Source organism: Maniola jurtina, chromosome 4 (assembly GCF_905333055.1).
Source record: "Maniola jurtina chromosome 4, ilManJurt1.1, whole genome shotgun sequence".
In the NCBI taxonomy this organism is placed as follows: Eukaryota; Metazoa; Arthropoda; class Insecta; order Lepidoptera; family Nymphalidae; genus Maniola; species Maniola jurtina.
In genome coordinates, this window is record NC_060032.1 from 14,987,792 (window position 1) to 15,008,926 (window position 21,135).

The 21,135-nt window shown below is 39.5% G+C and overlaps 2 protein-coding genes across 5 annotated transcripts in view; one reads left to right on the top strand and one right to left on the bottom strand.

Moving 5' to 3' along the window:
* LOC123864156 (exosome complex component RRP4) lies at positions 1 to 4,092 on the top strand. Its single transcript, XM_045904432.1, has 5 exons — positions 1 to 237; positions 1,088 to 1,325; positions 1,663 to 1,797; positions 2,306 to 2,491; positions 3,165 to 4,092. The coding sequence occupies exons 1-5, from the start codon at positions 113 to 115 to the stop codon at positions 3,378 to 3,380; spliced, it is 900 nt and encodes a 299-aa protein (XP_045760388.1). The 5' UTR covers positions 1 to 112; the 3' UTR covers positions 3,381 to 4,092.
* Positions 3,663 to 21,135, bottom strand: part of LOC123864130 (choline transporter-like 2) — a 25,886-nt gene continuing 8,413 nt past the window's right edge. For 3 of the 4 annotated variants that reach the window (XM_045904394.1, XM_045904393.1, XM_045904392.1), the window contains 11 exons: positions 20,144 to 20,307; positions 19,283 to 19,478; positions 18,907 to 19,130; positions 15,867 to 16,032; positions 14,659 to 14,884; positions 14,010 to 14,190; positions 13,205 to 13,343; positions 12,275 to 12,428; positions 11,639 to 11,930; positions 5,457 to 5,682; positions 3,663 to 4,750 (listed from right to left, as the gene is read on the bottom strand). In XM_045904394.1, coding sequence (XP_045760350.1) covers positions 4,650 to 4,750; positions 5,457 to 5,682; positions 11,639 to 11,930; positions 12,275 to 12,428; positions 13,205 to 13,343; positions 14,010 to 14,190; positions 14,659 to 14,884; positions 15,867 to 16,032; positions 18,907 to 19,130; positions 19,283 to 19,478; positions 20,144 to 20,307 — 2,069 coding nt within the window. In that variant the 3' untranslated portion in view covers positions 3,663 to 4,649. Of the gene's footprint in view, positions 4,751 to 5,456; positions 5,683 to 11,638; positions 11,931 to 12,274; positions 12,429 to 13,204; positions 13,344 to 14,009; positions 14,191 to 14,658; positions 14,885 to 15,866; positions 16,033 to 17,178; positions 17,307 to 18,906; positions 19,131 to 19,282; positions 19,479 to 20,143; positions 20,308 to 21,135 lie in introns of all 4 variants that reach the window. The other variant, XM_045904395.1, reaches the window with a different exon arrangement.

Here is a 21,135-nt window from a genome sequence, read left to right on the forward strand (position 1 = left end):
TCATTGTCAATTTCCGGGATTCCTGGTCTATGGTCATTGAAGTGTTGTTTACATTTTACATATTAATTTGATTCATGAATATAAAGCTAATTCTAACTAAACAAGCATAAAAATGACGGGCCATGTTTCCATAAGACTCGCATCTGAACGAGTTAATCATTGCGTTGCCTCAAGCAATGATATACCCAGGTTTTATACGCCAGGAGAGGTTATAACTGGAATGCAAGATTTCATGCGGTAAGTGTTGATTTTGGCTAACATTACCCGCGACTTGGGAACTTTTTGTTTTCCTGGGATAAAAGTTCCTTGTCCATCTCTAGGGTGCAAGCGATCTTTGTGCGAAACATGCAGATCGGTGGCCGTTGTGCCGAGCAAAGGTTCAGCAGACACTGTTTGATAGATAGACATTTAGTCTCATTCAAAGGAATATACTACTCTCTGTCGAGATTCAAAAGTGCCTTTGTAAACACAGTTGATAAACACTCTATTGCCAAAGTTGGATTTGCCTTGTCTCATAGTCCGATGGGACAGGAATCCGACACGACCGGAGCGATATCAATATCAGGACAAACTGCTTTAAATGCTCTCCAAGACATAGATGAAACACCACCAACCTCCTAACTTCAAATTCGTACTTACTAAGAATTTCTTGACAGAAAACCCAATACTTGGCCTGACCAGGGAATCAAGCCCAGGACCTTGTCCTCCACAATCAAACAAGCATTGAACAGTGGTTAGCTTGTTTGATTGTGGATGACCAACTAGTGAGACCAATGCTGTGCAAAGCTAATGCCCGTGACTTTCATGTGGATTTAAGTTTTTAAAAATCCTATGAGACCTCTTCATTTTGTGTGATAAATATGCACTGTATAAATGTATACTCTCCAGGTCTTTAACTATATCCAATCATTATCAAAAAATCATGTCAATCCAGTGCTGCACTCCAGCATGATTAAAGGACAAACCAATAAACCAAGAAACAAACACACATTTGAATTTATAATAGTAGATAGTACTCCTCAGATTTTATAAAAAATTAAGTAAGGCTTACGTTTTCTTACCTACAATTATTTTCTTTGCTTTTCAGCGGTCATGGAACCTATGTTGAAGATGATTGCCTCAAGTCCTCAGTTGCGGGTGTGATGCAAAAAGTTAACAAACTGATATGTGTACGGCCCTTGAAGAGTCGGTATGTGGGTGAAATAGGTGATGTTGTGGTTGGCCGAGTGGTTGAAGTGCAGCAGAAAAGGTGGAAAGTGGAAACAAATTCTCGACTGGATTCAATACTCCAGTTGTCTGCTGTGAATTTGCCTGGTGGAGAGTTGGTTAGTGATATTTCCTTTTTTAGGGTCCCGTACCAGAAAGGTACCTACAAGACCTTATTACTAAGTCTCTGCTGTCCGTCTGTCTGTCAGCAGGTTGTATCTCGTGAACTGTAATAGGTAGAGAATTGAAATTTCCACCGAATATGTACTTCCATTGCTGCTAAACAGCAAAATAAAAATTTCAAAATGGGCACCATGAAAAAAAAGTGATATTTCTTGTATGATGGTATGGAATTGTCAGTATGGTGTTCCATACTGATGGTTATGGTTATACATAAAAATCACACAGAATACGTATGTTTTGTAAAATAAGTAAACTGCACAAATATGTTGACAGCGTCGCAGATCTGCAGAGGATGAACAAATGATGAGGAAGCATTTAACAGAAGGTGATCTGATTAGTGCTGAGGTTCAAAGTGTTTTCACTGATGGCTCATTGTCGCTACACACTAGAAGCTTAAAGTATGGCAAGGTAAGTAAATATATTCTACAATTAATAAATTACTATTATTGTTGTTCCTTGTATAATAATTAATAGAGTCAAAGTCAAAATCATTTATTCAAAGTAGGTACAATTGATGGTCGAAATTGTTAAATTTGCACGATATAGTGGTGATAATTAATTACGTAACTTAAAACTAAAGCTACGAGCGTTCCAATATATCCCAAATCATTAGCATCACATTGTGCCTTTTTGTTTTTTACATATTTGATATTTAACAACGTACAACATACTGCATTTGTCGTACTTCTTCAGAGAATAACGACTGAACTTACTTGATTGTAGAATAGAGATAGCTTAAATCTTGAATTAACTCATAGGTTACTTTTTATCCTGGAAAATCGGAATTCTAGTGAGATTTTTAAAACATCCATATCTACGCAGATGAAGTCGCGGGCGTCATTTAGCATGCACATAATTTAGTTAGGTACATATTCCAATGTGCAGTTTATGTAATAATTTGACAAATACTTTACAGTTATCCCAAGGTGTGTTAGTCAAAGTATTCCCATCACTAATCAAGCGTCGAAAGAATCACTTTCACAACTTACCATGTGGCGTGTCCATTATAATTGGCAACAACGGGTTCATATGGATCAGTCCGCAGCCACCAAACATGTTGACCGAAGCCGATAAAGATGAAGTTACCAACTATGAGATGCAGGTCAGTTTTAACTTTTTTTAAGATGGTATATTTAATTTTTGATATGCAAACTGTAGGTGTAGCACAGAACTGAGGAGGTTGCTGCGGTAGTGCAGCGGTGCGGGAGGGTGACAGTAGGATCACTTTGTTGTCTGTCTGTCTGTCTGTCCGTATATCCGCCCGTCCGTCCGTCATGTCTGTCAAGAAAACCTATAGGGTACTTCCCGTTGACCTAGAGTCATGTTTGGCATATAGCACAAGTAAAGGAATAAATCTGAAAACCAGGAATTTGTGGTTACATCATTAAAAACAATAAAAATGTGTTTCAATTTTCAAAATAAGATAACTATACCAAGTGGGGTATCATATGAAAGGGCTTTACCTGTACATCTTAAAACAGATTTTTATTTATTTTTATGTATAATAGTTTTTGATTTATCATGCAAAATGGAAAGTTGGAAAAAATACCCGAGTACGGAACCCTCAGTGCGTGAGTCTGACTCGCACTTGGCCGGTTTTTCTCATAGGTAGTGATGAAAAATAGCGTCTGGGCCAAAATATTTTGTTCTCGGGCGGCGTATAGTAGATTCCTCGCTACGCTCAGGATTCTATCTATATAGGAATCCAACATAACGCCCTCGAGGAACGAAAGATCACTTTGGCCCCTAGTGACACAAATAACTATTTGTTGCAGCCGGTTGACAGATCAAATAGAGAAATATTAGCAAGAATAAAGAACTGTATAGCAGCTCTGGTTGCGTCTAAAATGATGCTCGACGACACCAGCATAATGTTTGCCTTTGAAGAGAGCCTGAAGTACGAGGGAGTGAAGGAGATGCTGGCGCCGGAAGCGATGCTCGACATAGCCTTCCTAGCACAACACAGACTAAATAATATTATGGAAGAGTGACATTTGAAGATCTTTAACTTAAACATGTGTAACAAGCAATTTTTGTGCCAAATATTTGAATTATCAAAATTGATTATAATTTCTGAGAAGACAGTAATAAATTGGACTGATTTTGCATATGTGAGTATATTTTTCACCTGTTTTATTAGGTTATAACAGTTTTATTCCTTGAACTGTTACCACCGATTTACGTGCTAACTTGGAACAGTAAATGTTTATTTTTGTATAATAAATAGTTTATTAAAATTGCTTAAATATGATTTATTGAAATGAAACAAATTATTTATAGTAAACCTACCTTTTTAATCGAAATTGAATAGAATAAAAATACAATAATAAATAATGTACAAAGGTATAAATTACTCAGTACAATAGTATTAAAAGTAATGAGACAGGTATAGGTTTAGCGCATAACTGAGTAGGCTCCTGTGGTAGTGGCGCGGTGCGGGAGGGAGACAGTCGTCACAAGTTGACCAATCACTGTGCTCTTTCGTCACGTCATCACACCCCTCCCGCACCGCTCCACTACCGCAGGGACCTCCTCAGTTATGCGCTATGCCTGTAAGTAATAATTACAATAGGTACTTCCTTGGCACAATCGACAATAATCAACATCAGTAACAATCATATATATCACACATCATAAAATCTTAGAAAATACATGCATATAAACTCCAAATCCTACGAGTAAAGTCTTCGAAAACTCTCATAATATTTATAGGAAAGTATATCAATTATTGTTTCAGTATGTAAATCAATTATAATTATCAAGTCAATTATTAATAACATTTTAAAGACTAAAATCTCTATCTTACACAATAATTATTTGGCTTTGCATTTAGTTATAGACTTACGCGCCATTCAAACTCTATGGGTCAGCTGTCATGTCCAAAGTACCTACGGTTCACCTTTAAAATAAAGACTAAAATCAAACTTTTGATATGATATTTGACACATGAAGTTAAAATGGCGCGAGAGAACTCATTTTTTACGCATTATACTTTTAAATTTTAAATCTACTCAAGTAGGGGCGACGCATACGTCAAAGTACAGTAGCAAGCAGTCATTTGCGTTGCCCCTATGTCGAGTTACACATAAAAAGTTATCGAGTTTCATTAGAATTATAAATATTACAATATCAAACGTTAAAATTAATAGCCAAATAAGGGCCATCATCCACCAGGGCCAGGGAACATCATCTCACAAGTTCACAACGCTTTCATTACTCTTATTCACTTAAAGCTATTTCTTTGGCAGTTTGGATTGATTTTATGTTGTTTTTTTGTTTCTCTTGCCGAGAATTTTCATCAGGTTTTTCGACATGAAGTACGGTTTTTCCGGAGAGCCGTCGTTTCGCTCGCAGTCTTCCACTGGAACAAATTATGAAAGCTTATTAGAACTGTCGATATACGGGACTAGTTAACATGGGCGCCTGAAACTCTTGCCCCATACGTTAAGTTTCGGGCGCTTATTAAAAAAGTATGACTGTATATGCAACAGAACGCTACCGCGGTAGTTTGGCAGCTACAGTGTGACGATCGCAATCATCTCTGATTGGTTGACTCTCGCTAACTATTAGCTACAATGCATTGTTGCAACAAGAATGCCATAAATTCAGCCAATCACAAAAGTTGCGACTGAAATAATAATTGGATACAAGTTTTCCGGATTACATCAATTACTGCCATTGTTGATAAAATTTCAATAAGCGCCCGAAATGCAGCCCACATGAGTACTTATGGCGCCTGTTATTATTATAACTAGTTACTAAGGACCTAGATCAAGGCTGAGGTTCCATTGAAGCGGAACAAAGCCAATTTTTGTGTTTTCGATAAATCAGATTATTGTGATGACGGGAGAAAATTGTCACGTCATCTTAGAATAACCTGATTGGTCTATTGTACGCGTCGCCGCTCTGCTTCTCTACTAAATAGTATTAGGCCTATTTACTAAAAAATACACAGGGGATGTCTATCGGTTGATTAGGATAATGACAGTGCATACAATCTCTGCTTCTAAGGGATGTTTTGCACAATATCGAAAAAGGGTACATGAGGTTAAATAGAAGATACTTACAGAAACACAGGAACAGTGTGTCTACAGCCATGGAATACACGTTGAAGAATATGGTGCATATGAGGTAGGTGGCGACGCTCAGTATCACCGCAGGCACGTAGTTGTAGTGCAGCCGCTCGCCCTTCGTCACCTCATACACGTAGTTCCACTCGAGCAGGTAGTACACGGCGAAACCCACTCCGATGGAAATCAAGAGCTTTGAGAGGAAAAAGATGAAGTCTGCTACCTGAAAATCATGAACAGAAAGCAAGTTAATTTTGATGAACGAAAAAATCAGTACATAGTCAGTACTCACAGTAGATCGTTTAATTTAATAGTAGGTAATACCCAATTATATAGATTTCTTGGCAGTAATTATCTAATACTAACTACACCGTACGCTTCTCTATGACTCAGTCTGATAAATCAAAAACAAATAAAAATAGTTTTAGTAGAATTATACAAACTGTGTCAACCCATCGACTGCTTTTCGAGTTTTGCGGTTAACCTCACACCTTAATTTTTTTTAAAGTAAGTAGGTATAGAAAGAATTATACATCATGCATCGCGTGAATGGATTATTATCGAACTTTTTGACTTTGTGATCGCCAACAAACGAGCCTAAGGCTGAAATCTATAAAGCGCTCGACTTTGCTCAGACTTAATACACTGTCAAAACGAGACAGCGTTATATAGCTGGCATAATCTGTCTCGTTTTAACTGAAACCTAAGTCTAAGCATAGTCAAAGTACGCTCTATAGACTTCAGCCGTAGGCAGCCGCTAGATTCAGGCGGCCTCCGCGCGCCGCCTGAATCTAGCTTAATGATAGAACGTCCAAACCCATGTCCTTCCGGAAGGAGCTTCTGGAAGGACGCTCCAGCGAAAGTGCGTCCTGCTGGCAGGACTTATTTTTCATGTAGAATTTGTATGAATATTCGAGGCGGTCCTTCCAGCAGTACTCGATTCCATGCTTGATACAAAAGTGCAGGGGTTGACAACTATTTTATGAGTTTGAAATAAAAAACACATGGACGTTTTGCGTCTGTAACTTACGTAGGCGACGCGACGCAGAGCGAAGCGCTCCAACAAATGAAGTTGAAATTGGCATTTGATTTTTTACTGACGTTTGATTTTATTCGTTTCGTATCGTGTTGCTCAGGTATGATAACGCCTAAGGAAGATAAATAAAAAAGAAAGGTATGAGAATCACGTTTACTTTATTCCAAAAAAATACAAAAAATAATAATAATAGTTATGCTGGGATGCCATGCACGATATGATATGTGAAGCAGTTTCTCCCAGTCTGCGGAGAGCATAAAACACAACGTGGACCACATGTCTTGCAAAAAAAGCTCGCTTTCTGTTGCTTTTTGTGAATTCGGGAACAAACGATACATTTACGTTGAACTCTCTTCCTTTCATCCGATTTTGACAAGGCTTCAAGAATGTGTTCTCCACTACTAGCGATGTTCTCATTAGGCGGCGGAACATTTTCAAGTTGAGCATCAGTATCTTCGTCCGTCAGAGCTAATACCAAGTTGGTTGTAAACCACCTGTGTGAGACTTGGTCGTGTTCTGCACGAAAGAAATTGTTATAAACCAGGTACGCATTTGTTTCTATTATGCCTAGAACTGAAGCATATACTCTGTGCTCCCATTTATGGGTGCCCCAAGCTTTTTCTAATGCCAATCCATCCTGCCTGATGTGGTTGTGAATATCGATAGCCCCAGCACCGTCAAAATATTGCTCTACTAATTTAGGCCTATCGACTTCTCTAAAAAATTGATTTCCATCATCGTCCCATCTTCTTTTACGTGATGGCTGGCCAGGCAGTGTCGTTCCACATGTGGAAACAAATGTATGAATTTTTTGGTCTCTCCATGCACAGGCAATGAGATGCACAGAGTCTTTTTCCGCTGTACTTACAACAGATGCTCCTTTATGCGATGGACACCTTGTAGCCATCTCGGAAGAAGGATAAAAACTATGTGCTGTCTTTACTAGTCCAATGAAATATAATCCAACTTTAGATAACTCTACAGCTGTTTTGACTGAAGCAAACCATGAGTCTCCAACAACTATCCTTCCAGAGCCATGCCATGGCTCAGTTAATCGCAAAGTAGTTGCAGTTCCTGCGCCTAATTCCCTTTGCCATTTCTTGGCACTCATTGATTCCTTGCCCTCGTTAATTTCCATCCTGATCATAATATTTGTGCCACTATCACATGCAGTTTTTACTTCACAACCTACTCCTTTCGGTTTTCTTTTAATTTTCATAACTGCTGGCATACCGTCTTTGAAGTACGCACCTCTTCCGTACCAAGCGAACATGGACTCATCCACAGTAATTTTTGAACCAGGACGGATGGTATGTTCCAGTTTCTCGTTTACCATCGTTACTAAAGTTCTGACGTTACGCCATTTGTCGGAATCATCGAGATCTGAGGGTTGTGTGAAGCGCAGAGCCATGAGAATAGTCTCGAATCTCTGACGACTCATTCCAAACTTTTGTCCAAGATTGGCTGGGGGATATATACCTTCAGAAGTCGTATTCCAGTAACATCGACGGTCCGGCAGTTCCTGAAGCGTCATAGCGTACATTATACCTATAAACAGTAGTAACTCTTTCTCAGTCAAAACTTTTTGTTTTGCTGGAAACATAGAGTTAGTGCATTGTATTATATAATGAACTTTCTCCCGGGGAAAAACCATAAAAAAAGCGTCCTTTACGCTTTGTGTGCCCCTCAATGGTTCTTGTAGGGTAGCTTTGTAATTACCCTGTTGTCGTTGGTCAAGTCGTATTGCCTCCATAAAAGTCCAGGTAACACCCTTTACAACGACTATATTTTCGGTAGAATTTATTACGTTGCTCCTACTGGTAGTCGGATAATTATTCGTCTCCTCCTCATCTTCGCTTGAAGTGGATGAATCTGATTCAGACAGTGCTGAAAATAATACCAAAATACTAAATCAATCAAACTATAAAAAACTCAATCGGCGATCATTACTTATCACCATTGTAAGGCTTTAGTAATTATGCACAAACGGCGCGGTGCGGCACTAACAAAATCAAACGTCATTCAAAAATAAAACGTAAAGTACTGTTCCTGTAGGAATCGTCTACAGCCTCGAAAAATGAGCTATCCAACACAAAAATAATTTTTCAATTCGAACCAGTAGTCTCAGGAACTACTGGTTCGAATTGAAAAGGACATCATTCACGTTTCATACATGTTTGGACCAAAAAATGAAAGTGCCGGCCAAAAAGAAAAAGTACTATAATCGGATAGAATACACAATTCCTAACATTTTTTACTATGACGTCCAATCTGTGCGCACAATGGTTACGTCGTAATAAAATAATTAAAAAAATCCTTTTGTGATAAAAAGGTTGGAGTGTCACTATTAAAAGCATGGATATCGTTATGATATAATACTTGATACTAAAACACAGATATTATTATATATTATTATACACACAATGATAGAAAAAATAGAAAACAAGTAGTTGAGAAAAATGACAGGTGTTACTGATGTAACATATTATAAAACTAAAAAATTGAAATGGAAGTGGGCCGGACATGTTTTGAGAGGGCCAGACAAATGGACAAAAATAATAACATCTTGGTAACCCAGACGGGCTAAAAGAAAAAAGGGCAGACCTCTAAAAAGATGGGAAGATGAAATAGTACAAATGGCTGGCAAAATGTGGACTAGAGTGTCATGTCCCGAGAAGTGAGTGGAAGCTGTTGGGGGAGGCCTTTGCCAAGAGGCACGCAGAAGCAGAGACCACGCAATGGAATAATAATTGATTTGAATATTTTGTAATGTATGTAAAATAAATGTATTGTTCTTCTGAATAAAGGCTAATAATAACTAATAAGTGAATGACGTACAATTAAACATTTTCTAGTCTTACAAATACGTCATCCAAACTTATTGCGGGTGGGCTGAGGTAAGGGTCATGTCTAGCATAACCCATGTACCAGACTATGCACATAGTATGTGAGCAACATCCGATGGTTCTCTTTCCTATATGGCATGTGCAATAGTAATGTTTTATTGCTCGACGCCCGGTTGCTGTTCTATCCAGAGCAATATACACGTTTTGGATCGGATGTCTCGGGATTGTATTCGCCCTCGAATCAACCACAAGTCCTCTCCCTCCAATTCCCTTACAAGCTCTAGAGAAATTCCACCACTTAGCTCAATGCTAAAAACTCCATCTGGTTGAACATGCTCTCCATAGTAACTTCTCGCTTGTTTCAGCTGATATATACCGAGGCTAAATAATATTAATTCTTCTTCGGTCAGCGTAGGAAAGTCATTAAACTCTGCCATATCCGCAGACATGGGCTGGAACTGTGCTCTCATTCTATTCAAGTTACGTCTGGCGACAAGATCTGCCAGTGTATTGGGCATGTTCATCCTTTCCCGGATTATTTGTAAAAAAATCAGATGCGTGGACATTATCCACTATTAACACGTGATAAGCATTTATTAATGCTGCTGCGATTCTAAAATATTCAAACATATACTGAAATGTTACATTAATATGCACGTTTCTCAGCAGGCGGAAATCTCGTTTAAATCGGCCATTCACTAATTCCACAACCCAGCGGCAAAGAGTAACAAGGCGTGACTTGTTTGCTTGTTCCGTGGTTAGTTGCGATGCTCCTGGATGCTTTGTCTCCGGCATTTTTACAGTGTAACCATTTCCTTCAAGAATGGGAACTGCATCTCTGAATCCACGGTCCAAAATAAATACGTCCCCGCTTTGATAGAACCATTGGAATAATCCATCGCCATGATCACTTTCATTTTCAGCAATATTCTGCATTATCTGCGCATCAGGTAAGCAGTAATTCAGGTAGCCGTCCCTTTTCATTATTTCTCGGAATTCCATTTGAAGTTTTGAGAGAGAGAGAGTAACCAGTAATGATTGACTCTAAAAAGACAACATTCTTTATTATAAAGAAAATGAATGTGTTAAATAGTACGTTTTTATATTATTTTGACCACTAGGATTTGACCTTGAGTATTTTGCGGTCATGTAAGTTACTTTTAATACAATATTTTTTATATTATAATGACACTCCAACCTTTTTTATCACCTAAGAATTAAAAAAAATATATTTTATTTTTTATGTTATTACGACGTAACCATTGTGCGCACAGATTGGACGTCATAGTAAAAAAATGATAGAAATTATGTATTCTATCCGAATATCGTACTTTTTTTTTCTGGCCGGCACTTTCATTTTTTGGTCCAAAATGAATGATGTCCTTTAGCGCGTTCAAACAAACAAACAAACTCTTCAGCTTTATCATACTAATATTATAAATGCGAAAGTGTGTTTGTTGGTTTGTCCTTCAATCACGCCGCAACAGAGCTACGGATCGACGTGATTTTTTGCATGGGTATAGTTGAGGACCTGGAGAGTGACATAGGCTACTTTTTATCCCGGAAAATCAAAGAGTTCCCGAGGGATTTTAAAAACTAAATCCACGCAGACGAAGTCGCGGGCATCATCTAGTAATACATATTATTATAGTAATAGGTAATATAGATATACAAACTTTCACATATATAATATTTTAATAGGATGTAATACTTACAACAATATTGATTAGTATTTGCTTCAATTAAATTTTCGTTTTCGTGGTCAGCAATTAAATATTCGACGGGCACGGTTGAAACTTTTTTATCAATATCCCAATATACTCTTGCAAATTTGTTTTCCACTTTTCTTACTGTACCCCAACAATAACTGATATGGTAATTATCGCCAAAATGTTGACGACTCCATGTATTGCCGCCATCTTGTTCGTCGAAATAGGTAGCTTTGGCGCGAACGCGGTCCCCACGTCTTATATTCGCAGCCATTTCGGCCCAACTAGTCGTAGAAACATGAATCAAAAACTCGCAAAGAGAGAAAAGGACGCACTATTTAGTGGTACTTGTTTCGTCCTGCTAGCAGGCTTAGAAAACCTCATATAGCCAAATCTATTGCGTCCTACCGGTAGGACGCAAAGTCCTGCTGGCAGGACTCTGGACGTTCTATCATTAAGCCTCTACAAGAGACCTAGGCCCAGCAGTGAACGTCTGTCGTTTGATGATGATGACGATGACTGGCTATATTGACGTGAATGAAGTCGTGGGCATTATTTTGTAAGAAAGTAAAACTACAACACAGCTACCTTATCCAATACGACGACTCGAATAATATTCCTCATGAGCAAAGAGAACGCGTCATTGGCGCTCCTGCAAAAGTTCTTGCCGTGCACAGCGCACATGATGTACGCGTTCTTGTTCACGAACTTCAGGAAGTTCTCCAGGCACCAAAACACGCACTTGCAGCAACACATTATGCACCGCGTGAATGGGTTGTCGAACTTTTTGACTTTGTGGTCGATGTACTCAAGGATTACCCTGATTACTCGTACGATGGCAATTATAAGAGCTCCAAATGCCACTGTTCCCAAGTGATACCTGAAAATAGCCTGAGATTATTGCTAAATTAAAAAAAATCGGTCAAGTGCGAGTCGGACTCGTATATGGTGGGTTCCGTACCATCTTACAACAAATAACACTATATTTTTTTATGAATCGTGGTGGGCATTTTTTATTATTTGTTACAACGGCAACAGAAGTACAAATTCTGTGAAAATCTCAACGGTTTACCTGTTACGGTTCACGAGATACAGCCCGTTGACAAACAGACAGACGGACGGACGAACAGACAGCGGAGGCTTAGTAATAGCATGGGGTCCCGTTCTCAATTGGGTAAGAAACCCTTACAAGTACAATCACATTGTGTAGACAGTAATACTTACCGGAGTGTTCTATAAATTCCCGAGGTAAGAGTGAAAAAAGGCAAGTCATTCTTGTGGAAAGTCCAATACCATGTGGAGAATGTGCTCGCCAACATCATGTCCGCTACGCCACTGATGAAAAACATCGCCCAGAAAAAGCCCAACAGGTTGACAACTGAAACCATAAGTAGTAATATGATATTTATTGAGCTACTACATGGGCTAATCACTTTTATAAATTATGCCGCTGCGCAGAAATCTTATTTTTGAATGGCGCGAAAACATCTCAGCCAATCATAGCACGCGTCCGTTCGTTATTGGTCGTTTTACTAAAGCGCCATGTTTTGTACGCGCGAATTATGAGTGAGATAGCACCAATGTCTCTTGTTCTTGTGTTTAAAATCTTAAGGCCGATTCACACCAAGCACGTACACGTGACCACGCGCGTAGTGACGCGCGTGAATCCATAGACATGACAGCACGCATTACGTCTACGCGAACGTTCACGTCACGCAAGCGGTATGTCATATCTCATACAGTTCCATACATTACAACGTCATGGTACGCGCTACGTCTACGCTTACGTGCTGCATACGCGTTTGGTGTGTCCCAGCTTTTAATGTCAAGCAATAAGATCTGTATTTCATTGGTGTATATTCGGTTTTATAGCTCGTTCACACAGGCTGCGTAAGCGTAGACGTAGCGCGTACCATTGCGTTGTAATGTATGAAACTGTATGAAACATGGCACACCGCTTGCGTAAAGCGTGGACGTATGCGTAACCCGGCGTGTAAGGGGTTTACGCGCGTCACTACGCACGTATCACTTGTACGCAATTGGTGTGAATCGGCCTTTAGTCGGCGTTGCGCTTTTCTACGCAAACGAATGCCGATGTGATTTATAAAAGTGGGGTAGTACTGTAGTGGCTATATGATTGTAGAATTTTCTTACGATGCATATAGATCACGTTATGGGGGTTGTCGATGCCGGTGAAGTGACAGGAGGCCAATTGACACGGCAAAAGCCCACCGACGGAGCTTGTGTCGTGGCACTTCTCCGCGAATGTTAGCGGATTGCATGAGGCCCCCTCCTGAAAATAAATAAATTGCAATGGTGTAGGTAAATTTGGAGGCCACTATCAACCTTCGACGACAAGATTAGAGAAGCTGACTGTATGAGGATTAATTTTGAATTTAGGTGTCCGCGCAGATCAAAGGGCACATGAAAGATAAAGGACTCGTGTACTGATCTAATAAATCTGCAGATACAAGCGCTTCGCCTCTTGCATATGCACTTCGCACATATAAGGCGTTTTTCAGATAAACAGCGGCGAACGCGCGTCTACCATATTATTTTGGGGGTTGAATATTCACGTAGACGCGACTAATGTCTACGTGCGTCTCGCAACAACACGAAGATAGGCAAAAGTGCACGAAGGGAAGGTATTCGGAGAAAATAAACATAAACACTTTTTCAAATTATATTAGGTAATCCATAAAATAATCAAATGGTGGCGCCACCATATGTACCTACCTATTGTCTAAAAATGGAATGGGAAAATGGTAAAGGATGCCTCCCTGTCGTTGAAATCTCAACGTCGAAAGACTATCAATCGTAAATCCTCACATCATGTTTAATACAATCTTATTGAAGTAAAATTCCATTAGGTGTGACTTGAGAGTAACTCGAATCTTTTTCGTATTTCAAATCGCCGCCAAACAGAACGGCTGTTTTGTAATTAAAGAATGTGACCTACCTCCGTGTATACCCCGCCGCAGCTGCAAGAAGTGTCGTTTCGCAAGTTCACAACGCGGAAGGCCGACTCTCCAATCGAAAGCAAAAACATAAGGACCAAAATCCCATAAGCGATGATGGCGCATTGGAAGATCCATGGGAATATAGGGAACAATATCGTAGATTTTATTGAAGTAACGGCTCTGCAAAAAAACAATCCTTTTATATTTTAGAGTTCACAAAAAAGCTTGCAAAGAAATTTACAAAAATCTATGAACGAGTAATTAGTAGGTACCTACACTGTTAAGAAGTGGGTTTTGGAAGTTACTTTTGCATGAAAAGTATAGTTTGTACCATTTTTTTGCCTATGGATTTTGTACTTCCATTGTAACTACTGTTTTTTTTTTTAATTTATAGACTAGCGCTTGGCTGTAATCAGACCTGCTGGCAAGTTATGACGGCAGCCTAAGGTGGAGCGCGCTTGCCTAGAAGATGCTTATTCACTCTTGATTTGAAGGTACTTATATTAAAAGGGGAGGGAAAACTGATGCTGGTCATTCCAGTTCGAATCTATTATCAAATTGTGGAGGTGCAAAAGTCTGGTGACGGATTGATAAGCTAGGTATATCTGCAATACGAGAATTTAGGTTAGATTTAGTTAAAAAACTTACTTGCTTCCTTCACGTATAAGTGCAATAGCAATAGTTATCCGACTTCGCAGGAAAACTACTACCAAGAACAAAATAAGTAGTACCACAGCTACGGCTATAAGAATCACGAGCCAGGTCTCTTGTTTGGCAAAAATAGACTGGGCGTATCCTTTCAAGTTGGTTGTTTGGTAGAGACCGACGGGGTTCGCTTTGTAGTACTCATAGTTCTTGTAACACAGGTAAATAGCTGAAAAAGTAAAACAAAAATAAATAAATAAATAAACTTTTATTTCAGGCCGTTAGACCCATAATTTTGTTAGTATGACAATTCACTTAAACTATGTTAGTGGGTACTTATTACTAGCTTAACAACTAATTCTATAACTAAAACTATAACTAAAAAGCTCGAGGGAGCCTCTTGGCGCCTATGTGCGCACCCCCCCAGCACCTCCAGAGAGGACAAAATATTAAAAAAGCTCTCTATGTTTACCTATTTCATTGAGTCCAGCTAACAGAGTGTTCTCTCTTGCGCAATTGTATAGAAGTGAAAAGGACGCACTATGATTGTGATTGGTTAGTGGATGTGACCATTCCCCGAACCGATATGTCGGTTATGACTTACGGTGACAAAGGCAAAGGTGTACAACAGGACTCTCAGCGACTCCATCTTAGGCTGCATCATCACTTGCTAGCAAATTTGACTAGCCAAGCGCTAGTAGTTAGTAGCAAGCAAGGTTAAAAAAACTAAATTATAATTTTGTATTTTTCGAGTTGTAAAATGTTAAGTTTTAAGCCATAAAATTTTAATTATCTTAAAATATTATCTTAAACAGTAGTTTGGTAAACATTTAATACTCCAGGTAAGTATTTACTGTAGGTAAATGGGGGAGCGCTGAGAGCCTATAGTGGTTAGGACGTCGCGTCGCCCTTCTTTTCGAGAGCTCGGGGCTTCGATTTCGGAGTTATGTGCGTTTTAAGCATTTGATATCACTTGCTTTAACCGTAAAAGAAAACATCGTGAGGAAACCTGCATGTCTGAGAGTTCTCCGTAATGTTCTCAAAGGTACGTGAAGTCTGCCAATCCGCGCGGGGTTCTCGAGGCAGACTATGGCCTGAATTCTTCTCATTCTGAGACTCCGAGTCTCCTCTCAGACTGAGAGGAGACTCGGGCTCAGTGATGGGCCGATGGGTCATGATGATGATGATGAAATATAGGAAAGGAAACTCACCAAATCCCATTAGAGCAAACAAGCCTGCGATTGAGAGCCAGACCACAGGTGTGATCACCCATCGCAGCAAGAGTATGTAGATGAAGCACAGCAAAACCACGGCCACCAGCGCTCCAGCCATATACCACCGGGATTGAACCAGGTCCTGAACTATTTGCGATGACAACTGCCGTACAACAGACATTATTATATTTTCGTGTTATATTAGGTACTTAATCTTTTTTTAGGGTTCCGTACCTCAAAAGGAAAAACGGAACCCATATAGGATCACTATGTTGTCGGTCTGTCTGTCTGTCAAGAAACCTATAGGGTACTTCCCGTTGACCTAGAATCATGAAATTTGACAGGTAGGTCTGACTCGCACTTGGCCGGTTTTTTATTTATTTAAAACACAAAATATGGTATGTCCGTTATAGATTTTGACACCACCCAATCGATGTGCCCCAAACCAGTTTTAGTAGAAAGGCAATAGTGCGTTCAAGGTTTTCGGATTTTCCCCTTTTGCTTGTGCTAAAAGATCTCGCTACCTGCCACAACATTCTAGATAGGTCAACGGCAATTACCTACCCATAGGGTTCTAGACAGACAGACAACAAAATGATCCTATAAGGTTGCTTTTTTCATTTGAGGTACGGGACCCTAAAAAAAATACTAAAATGTTTGATATTCCATACTGCCCATGCCCATCACCAGTTGAATGAAATATATAGTTGAATATTGACATGCGCATGCGCATCATACCGCAATATATGTGTAGTATTGTCGAAGGAGTTGAATATTGTTGGTGGTACTTTACTAATTACAGGCAAGTTCGTTTGAGCATCAATATATTATTTATATTAATATTGGGTATATTATATACAAAATCGTAGGTACAGTCATGATGTGAACTAGCTATAATGCATTCAAGCTAAAAGTAGGAAAGCCTTTTATTTTCTAAATGTGACTTAAAAATGCGGTTTTCAAGAAAAATAGGTAATTTCCAGATGTAACGACTTTTTCTACAATATTTAACTTAGTGCATCAAAATCTATTGAAAATACATTTAAAAAATATGGTATTACTTACACGCATACCTACTACTAATATTATAAATGCAAAAGTGTGTTTACTTTTTTTTTTCATTTTTAATCATGACTAACATTCCGCTCTCCCCTCCAACTAAGCGTAGCTTGTGCTAGGAGTGGGGTTTGAACCGCCGACCTTTCGGATTTCAATCCGCTCCTATATTCGTTGAGCTATTGAGGCTTCCGTCTCTCTGTCTGTTTGTTTGGTCGATTGATTGGATTCTAAGCAAACTATAATACTCTACCTGCTTAAATCTAAACAAGTCGGTGAGCTGTTCCAGCACCTCGCTCTCCGCCATGTCGAGGGTTCCGTTGGAGACGTCTCGCAACACCTCCATGGCCGCGGTGACGTTTACAAAGCACCGACCCAACACTGTTGCGTGTACCAAGCATGGATTAGTTAGCTTTTATAAAGTGCAGCCCGACCAAACGACGATTTTTAGTCAAAGCTGATTAGGCTATCGTCACAAACTCACAACCCTCAACCGATGCCGAAGCCAAAGGTTTATATTAAATATAATAGTCTGTTAAATAGTTTAGGATATGACTTCCAGCAAATAAACCGCAGGTATGTGGTTTCTACTGGAGTCAACAATGTTCTTGCTAGGTATAACCTAATTGACCTTGTACAAAAATCTCAGTAAAACCTTCGGTTTCGGTTAAAGCTTCGGCTCATTTTGGCTGAAACCGAAGGTTTTTTTTTTTCTAAAGAATATTAGCCACGTTAAAATGACTAATATTCCCCTTTCCTCTCCAACTAAGCGTCAGGCTTGTGCTAGGAGTAGGTACGACAATAGTGCAACGGGCGGGGTTTGAACCGTCGACCTTTCGTTTTTCAGTCCACTCCTTTACCGGTTGAGCTATTGAGGCTTGGAATTGTGGCTTGGTTTGGTCGAAGGTTGTTTTTTTGGCGGAAGATGGCTGAGCCGAAGCTGTAGGTTCGGTCGGACACTTAGTTTGTGAATTTATTACATGTATGTTAGGTAATTGATTAGAGACAAGACGCATAAATTCGATATCTTCTCCTATATACGAGTACTTAAATGGCGAAAATATCAGAGCTAGATAAGTTGCTACTACAAGGTACCTAATTGTCTGTTGCATTTTTAACCCCCCACCAAAAAAGAGGGGTGTTATAAGTTAGACGTGTGTATCTGTGTATCTGTCTGTGGCATCGTAGCTCCTAAACTAATGAACCGATTTTAATTTAGTTTTTTTTTGTTTGAAAGGTGGCTTGATCGAGAGTGTTCTTAGCTATAATCCAAGAAAATCGGTTCAGCCGTTTGAAAGTTATCAGCTCTTTTCTAGTTACTGTAACCTTCACTTGTCGGGGGTGTTATAAATTTTTAATTTACACTTGTTAAATGTTTCAATTTTAATAATAGTAGGTAGTAGCTAAACCTGTAGGTAGTAGGTAGGTACCTACGGAATCTTTATGTTTCACAATATAAGTACACAATTATGATAAAACTGAAGCGAATCATTAATGGTAATCGATTTTGTAGCATTTTTATACGTTTTTATACGAGCAGATCTCTTCGAAACGAGTTCCTCCAAATGCAAGACTTTTTTAATAAGTAAAAGATCGTATGTGTACCTATGTGATAAAGATTATAGTATAATGCAATAATTTATACGGATTTTTAACGTTCAATTTAGTCTGCACATGCGTATCGGATGCGTGTCCAATTTAATGTATTTCTCAGTTGATTTTGCCTGCTATAAATAGTTGACGTGTCTCCCCCACAAGACGTGACGTGAATCGCGACTCATGACCTACCAGACAACGGATTATCTTTCTGCTATGCTCATTTGCGTGTTAGTCTTAGCACTATTTAACAATAAGAAGAGTATAGATTCGCATGAAAAATACAAATGACATAGGTACAGGTTAAAAGTGACACCGTGCACATTCCAGATAATTTGATTAATAAGGAAGCGAAGGGCATGCAAGGATCCGTGCCACTACGTACAACGTGTGTTTCCCGTTCATTCCTCGTGAAGAACGTAACCCAGCTTGCAGCGATCCAGCCGACGTACGAGTCCAGCGCTGTTGCGCGGTTAAGCAACGATTTCTGGGCATCTTCCGGGTTGCGGACGCAGGTTTCGCCGTTACTTCTGTTCTCTGTCCATGCGGTTGTCTTCTTCGTGTCCTTGCATTGCAAGGTCGAGAGGTCCCCGATGCAGCGGAATAACACTGAAGCGGGATCATTTTCTCTAATGGCATTCGATTAGAGTGAGGCACAAAAATCATGCCACACGTTTAACACAAAATCTCGTAGGTATACGTACACACGCGTAATTTTAGTATACAAACTCAGTCTACAAAGATTTAAACGTTATAATTACCTGGTTGACTCTGCAATATAAAATTGGCACATTTCTCCTCTTGGATGTATTGGATTGCCTGCGCGTACGTCATTGTCTGAATGTTTACGTCTTCGGTGCAAACCATATCGTATTTTATTTGTTGGAACGAGCTGGGATTCTGTTCTAATTCCTTTTTAAATAGCACGGTTTTGTCTGGACATCGCTCTACACACACCTATAAAGCAAGAATAAATATACATAGTAAAAATCTGTTATAAATAACATAAAACATAGTTCGTTTGTGATTAGTTGGTGACTCAAAAAAGTTAGCTCCCACTGAGATTTTTGTCTCTATCATTTGTATGGGATTACGATTTAGAAAGAGAGCGCTACACCCTGCTTGCTCAGATTTAAGTTTCAGTTAAAGCAAGACAGATTTATGCCAGCGATATAACGTTGTCTCATTTTAACAGTGTTATAATAAGTATACTATATTCTATTATGTCTGAGCAAGGTCTGAGCAAAGCCAAAGTGCGCTCGTATATCTCAAACTTAGACTATATTATAACTGATACGTCATTATAACCGATTTTTAACCCCCGACCCAAAAAGAGTGGTGTTATAAGTTTGACGTGTGTATCTGTGTATCTGTCTGTGGCATCGTAGCTCCTAAACTAATGAACCGATTTTAATTTAGTTTTTTTTGTTTGAAATGATCGAGAATGTTCTTAGATATAATCTAAGAAAATCGGTTCAGCCGTTTGAAAGTTCACTTGTCGGGGGTGTTATAAATTTTTAATTTACTCGTCTTGTACTTATTTTAAACGGTTTGATTGTATTTTGTTTGATAGAAATCAAGTCGTCTCGCTTGCTTGCAGATAGCGTAAAGTAAATACCAACTTGCGTGGTAGGACATCCGGTTATAGGAGTTCCCGGAGACAGACACTTGGCGATGTTAAAGAAGATCAGATACTTCTTGTTTTCAAGACCGGAGTCCAGGCCGCATCTTCGTCCTCTGGTATCGATGGGTGCTAGTAGTTTTTCGACGCTTCCTCGCGTCATGCCTGTAAATAAACAAGAAGATTCAATTAGAAATGCAACAAATAACCAACAGATTTTTTAAAGGCCAGCAACGCATTGGCGGTTCCTCTGGTGCTGCAATTGTTGATGGGCGGCGGATGTAGGTATCCACTATCCAGCTAACTAAAACTAACCGATTATACTATAGTGCGATATCGTACTGGAAAACTGGTTGAGAATCTTCAGTAGGATTCACGTCCAAAACCTGCCACGAGGCATTTAAAAAACCGGTCAAGTGCGAGTCAGACTCGCGCACAAAGGGTTCCGTAGGGTAATAGAACTTTGTTTTTTGTAATGTCACCACAAATTCACGGTTTTCGGATTTTCCCCTTTACTTGCGCCATAAGTAGGTATACTTGCCTGAGCAAACTATCTATGACTTTGAGTCACAAATAAGCGAAACCCTGATCTGTAGTCAAAGTACGCTCTATAGATTTCAGCTTTAGTGACAGTTACAATACATAATGTCAACCTTTCAGAATCTCCTCGCAGTGAGTGCATTGCCATCTAAGTTGTAAAGCCGGCTCTACATTCGCACGTGAAGTCGCGTCGTTATTTCACGCCGTGAATGTATGCCGCGATCCACGCGTGAACTGTGTCCCTCCACACTCGCAAGTCTTGCTCGTGCGTTGACGATGCGTTCACGTTCGCACCGCAAACCCTTTGTCGCGGAACAAAAACCAACACAGATCGGGGAAAGGCGCGAAGCGCGAACGCGAAGGCGTGAACAACATCTACACTCGTGATTCGCAGTTGTCGCGGTCTTTCGCGGCTGTTAGCGCCACGAGTGTAGAGCCCACTTAAGGTGAATT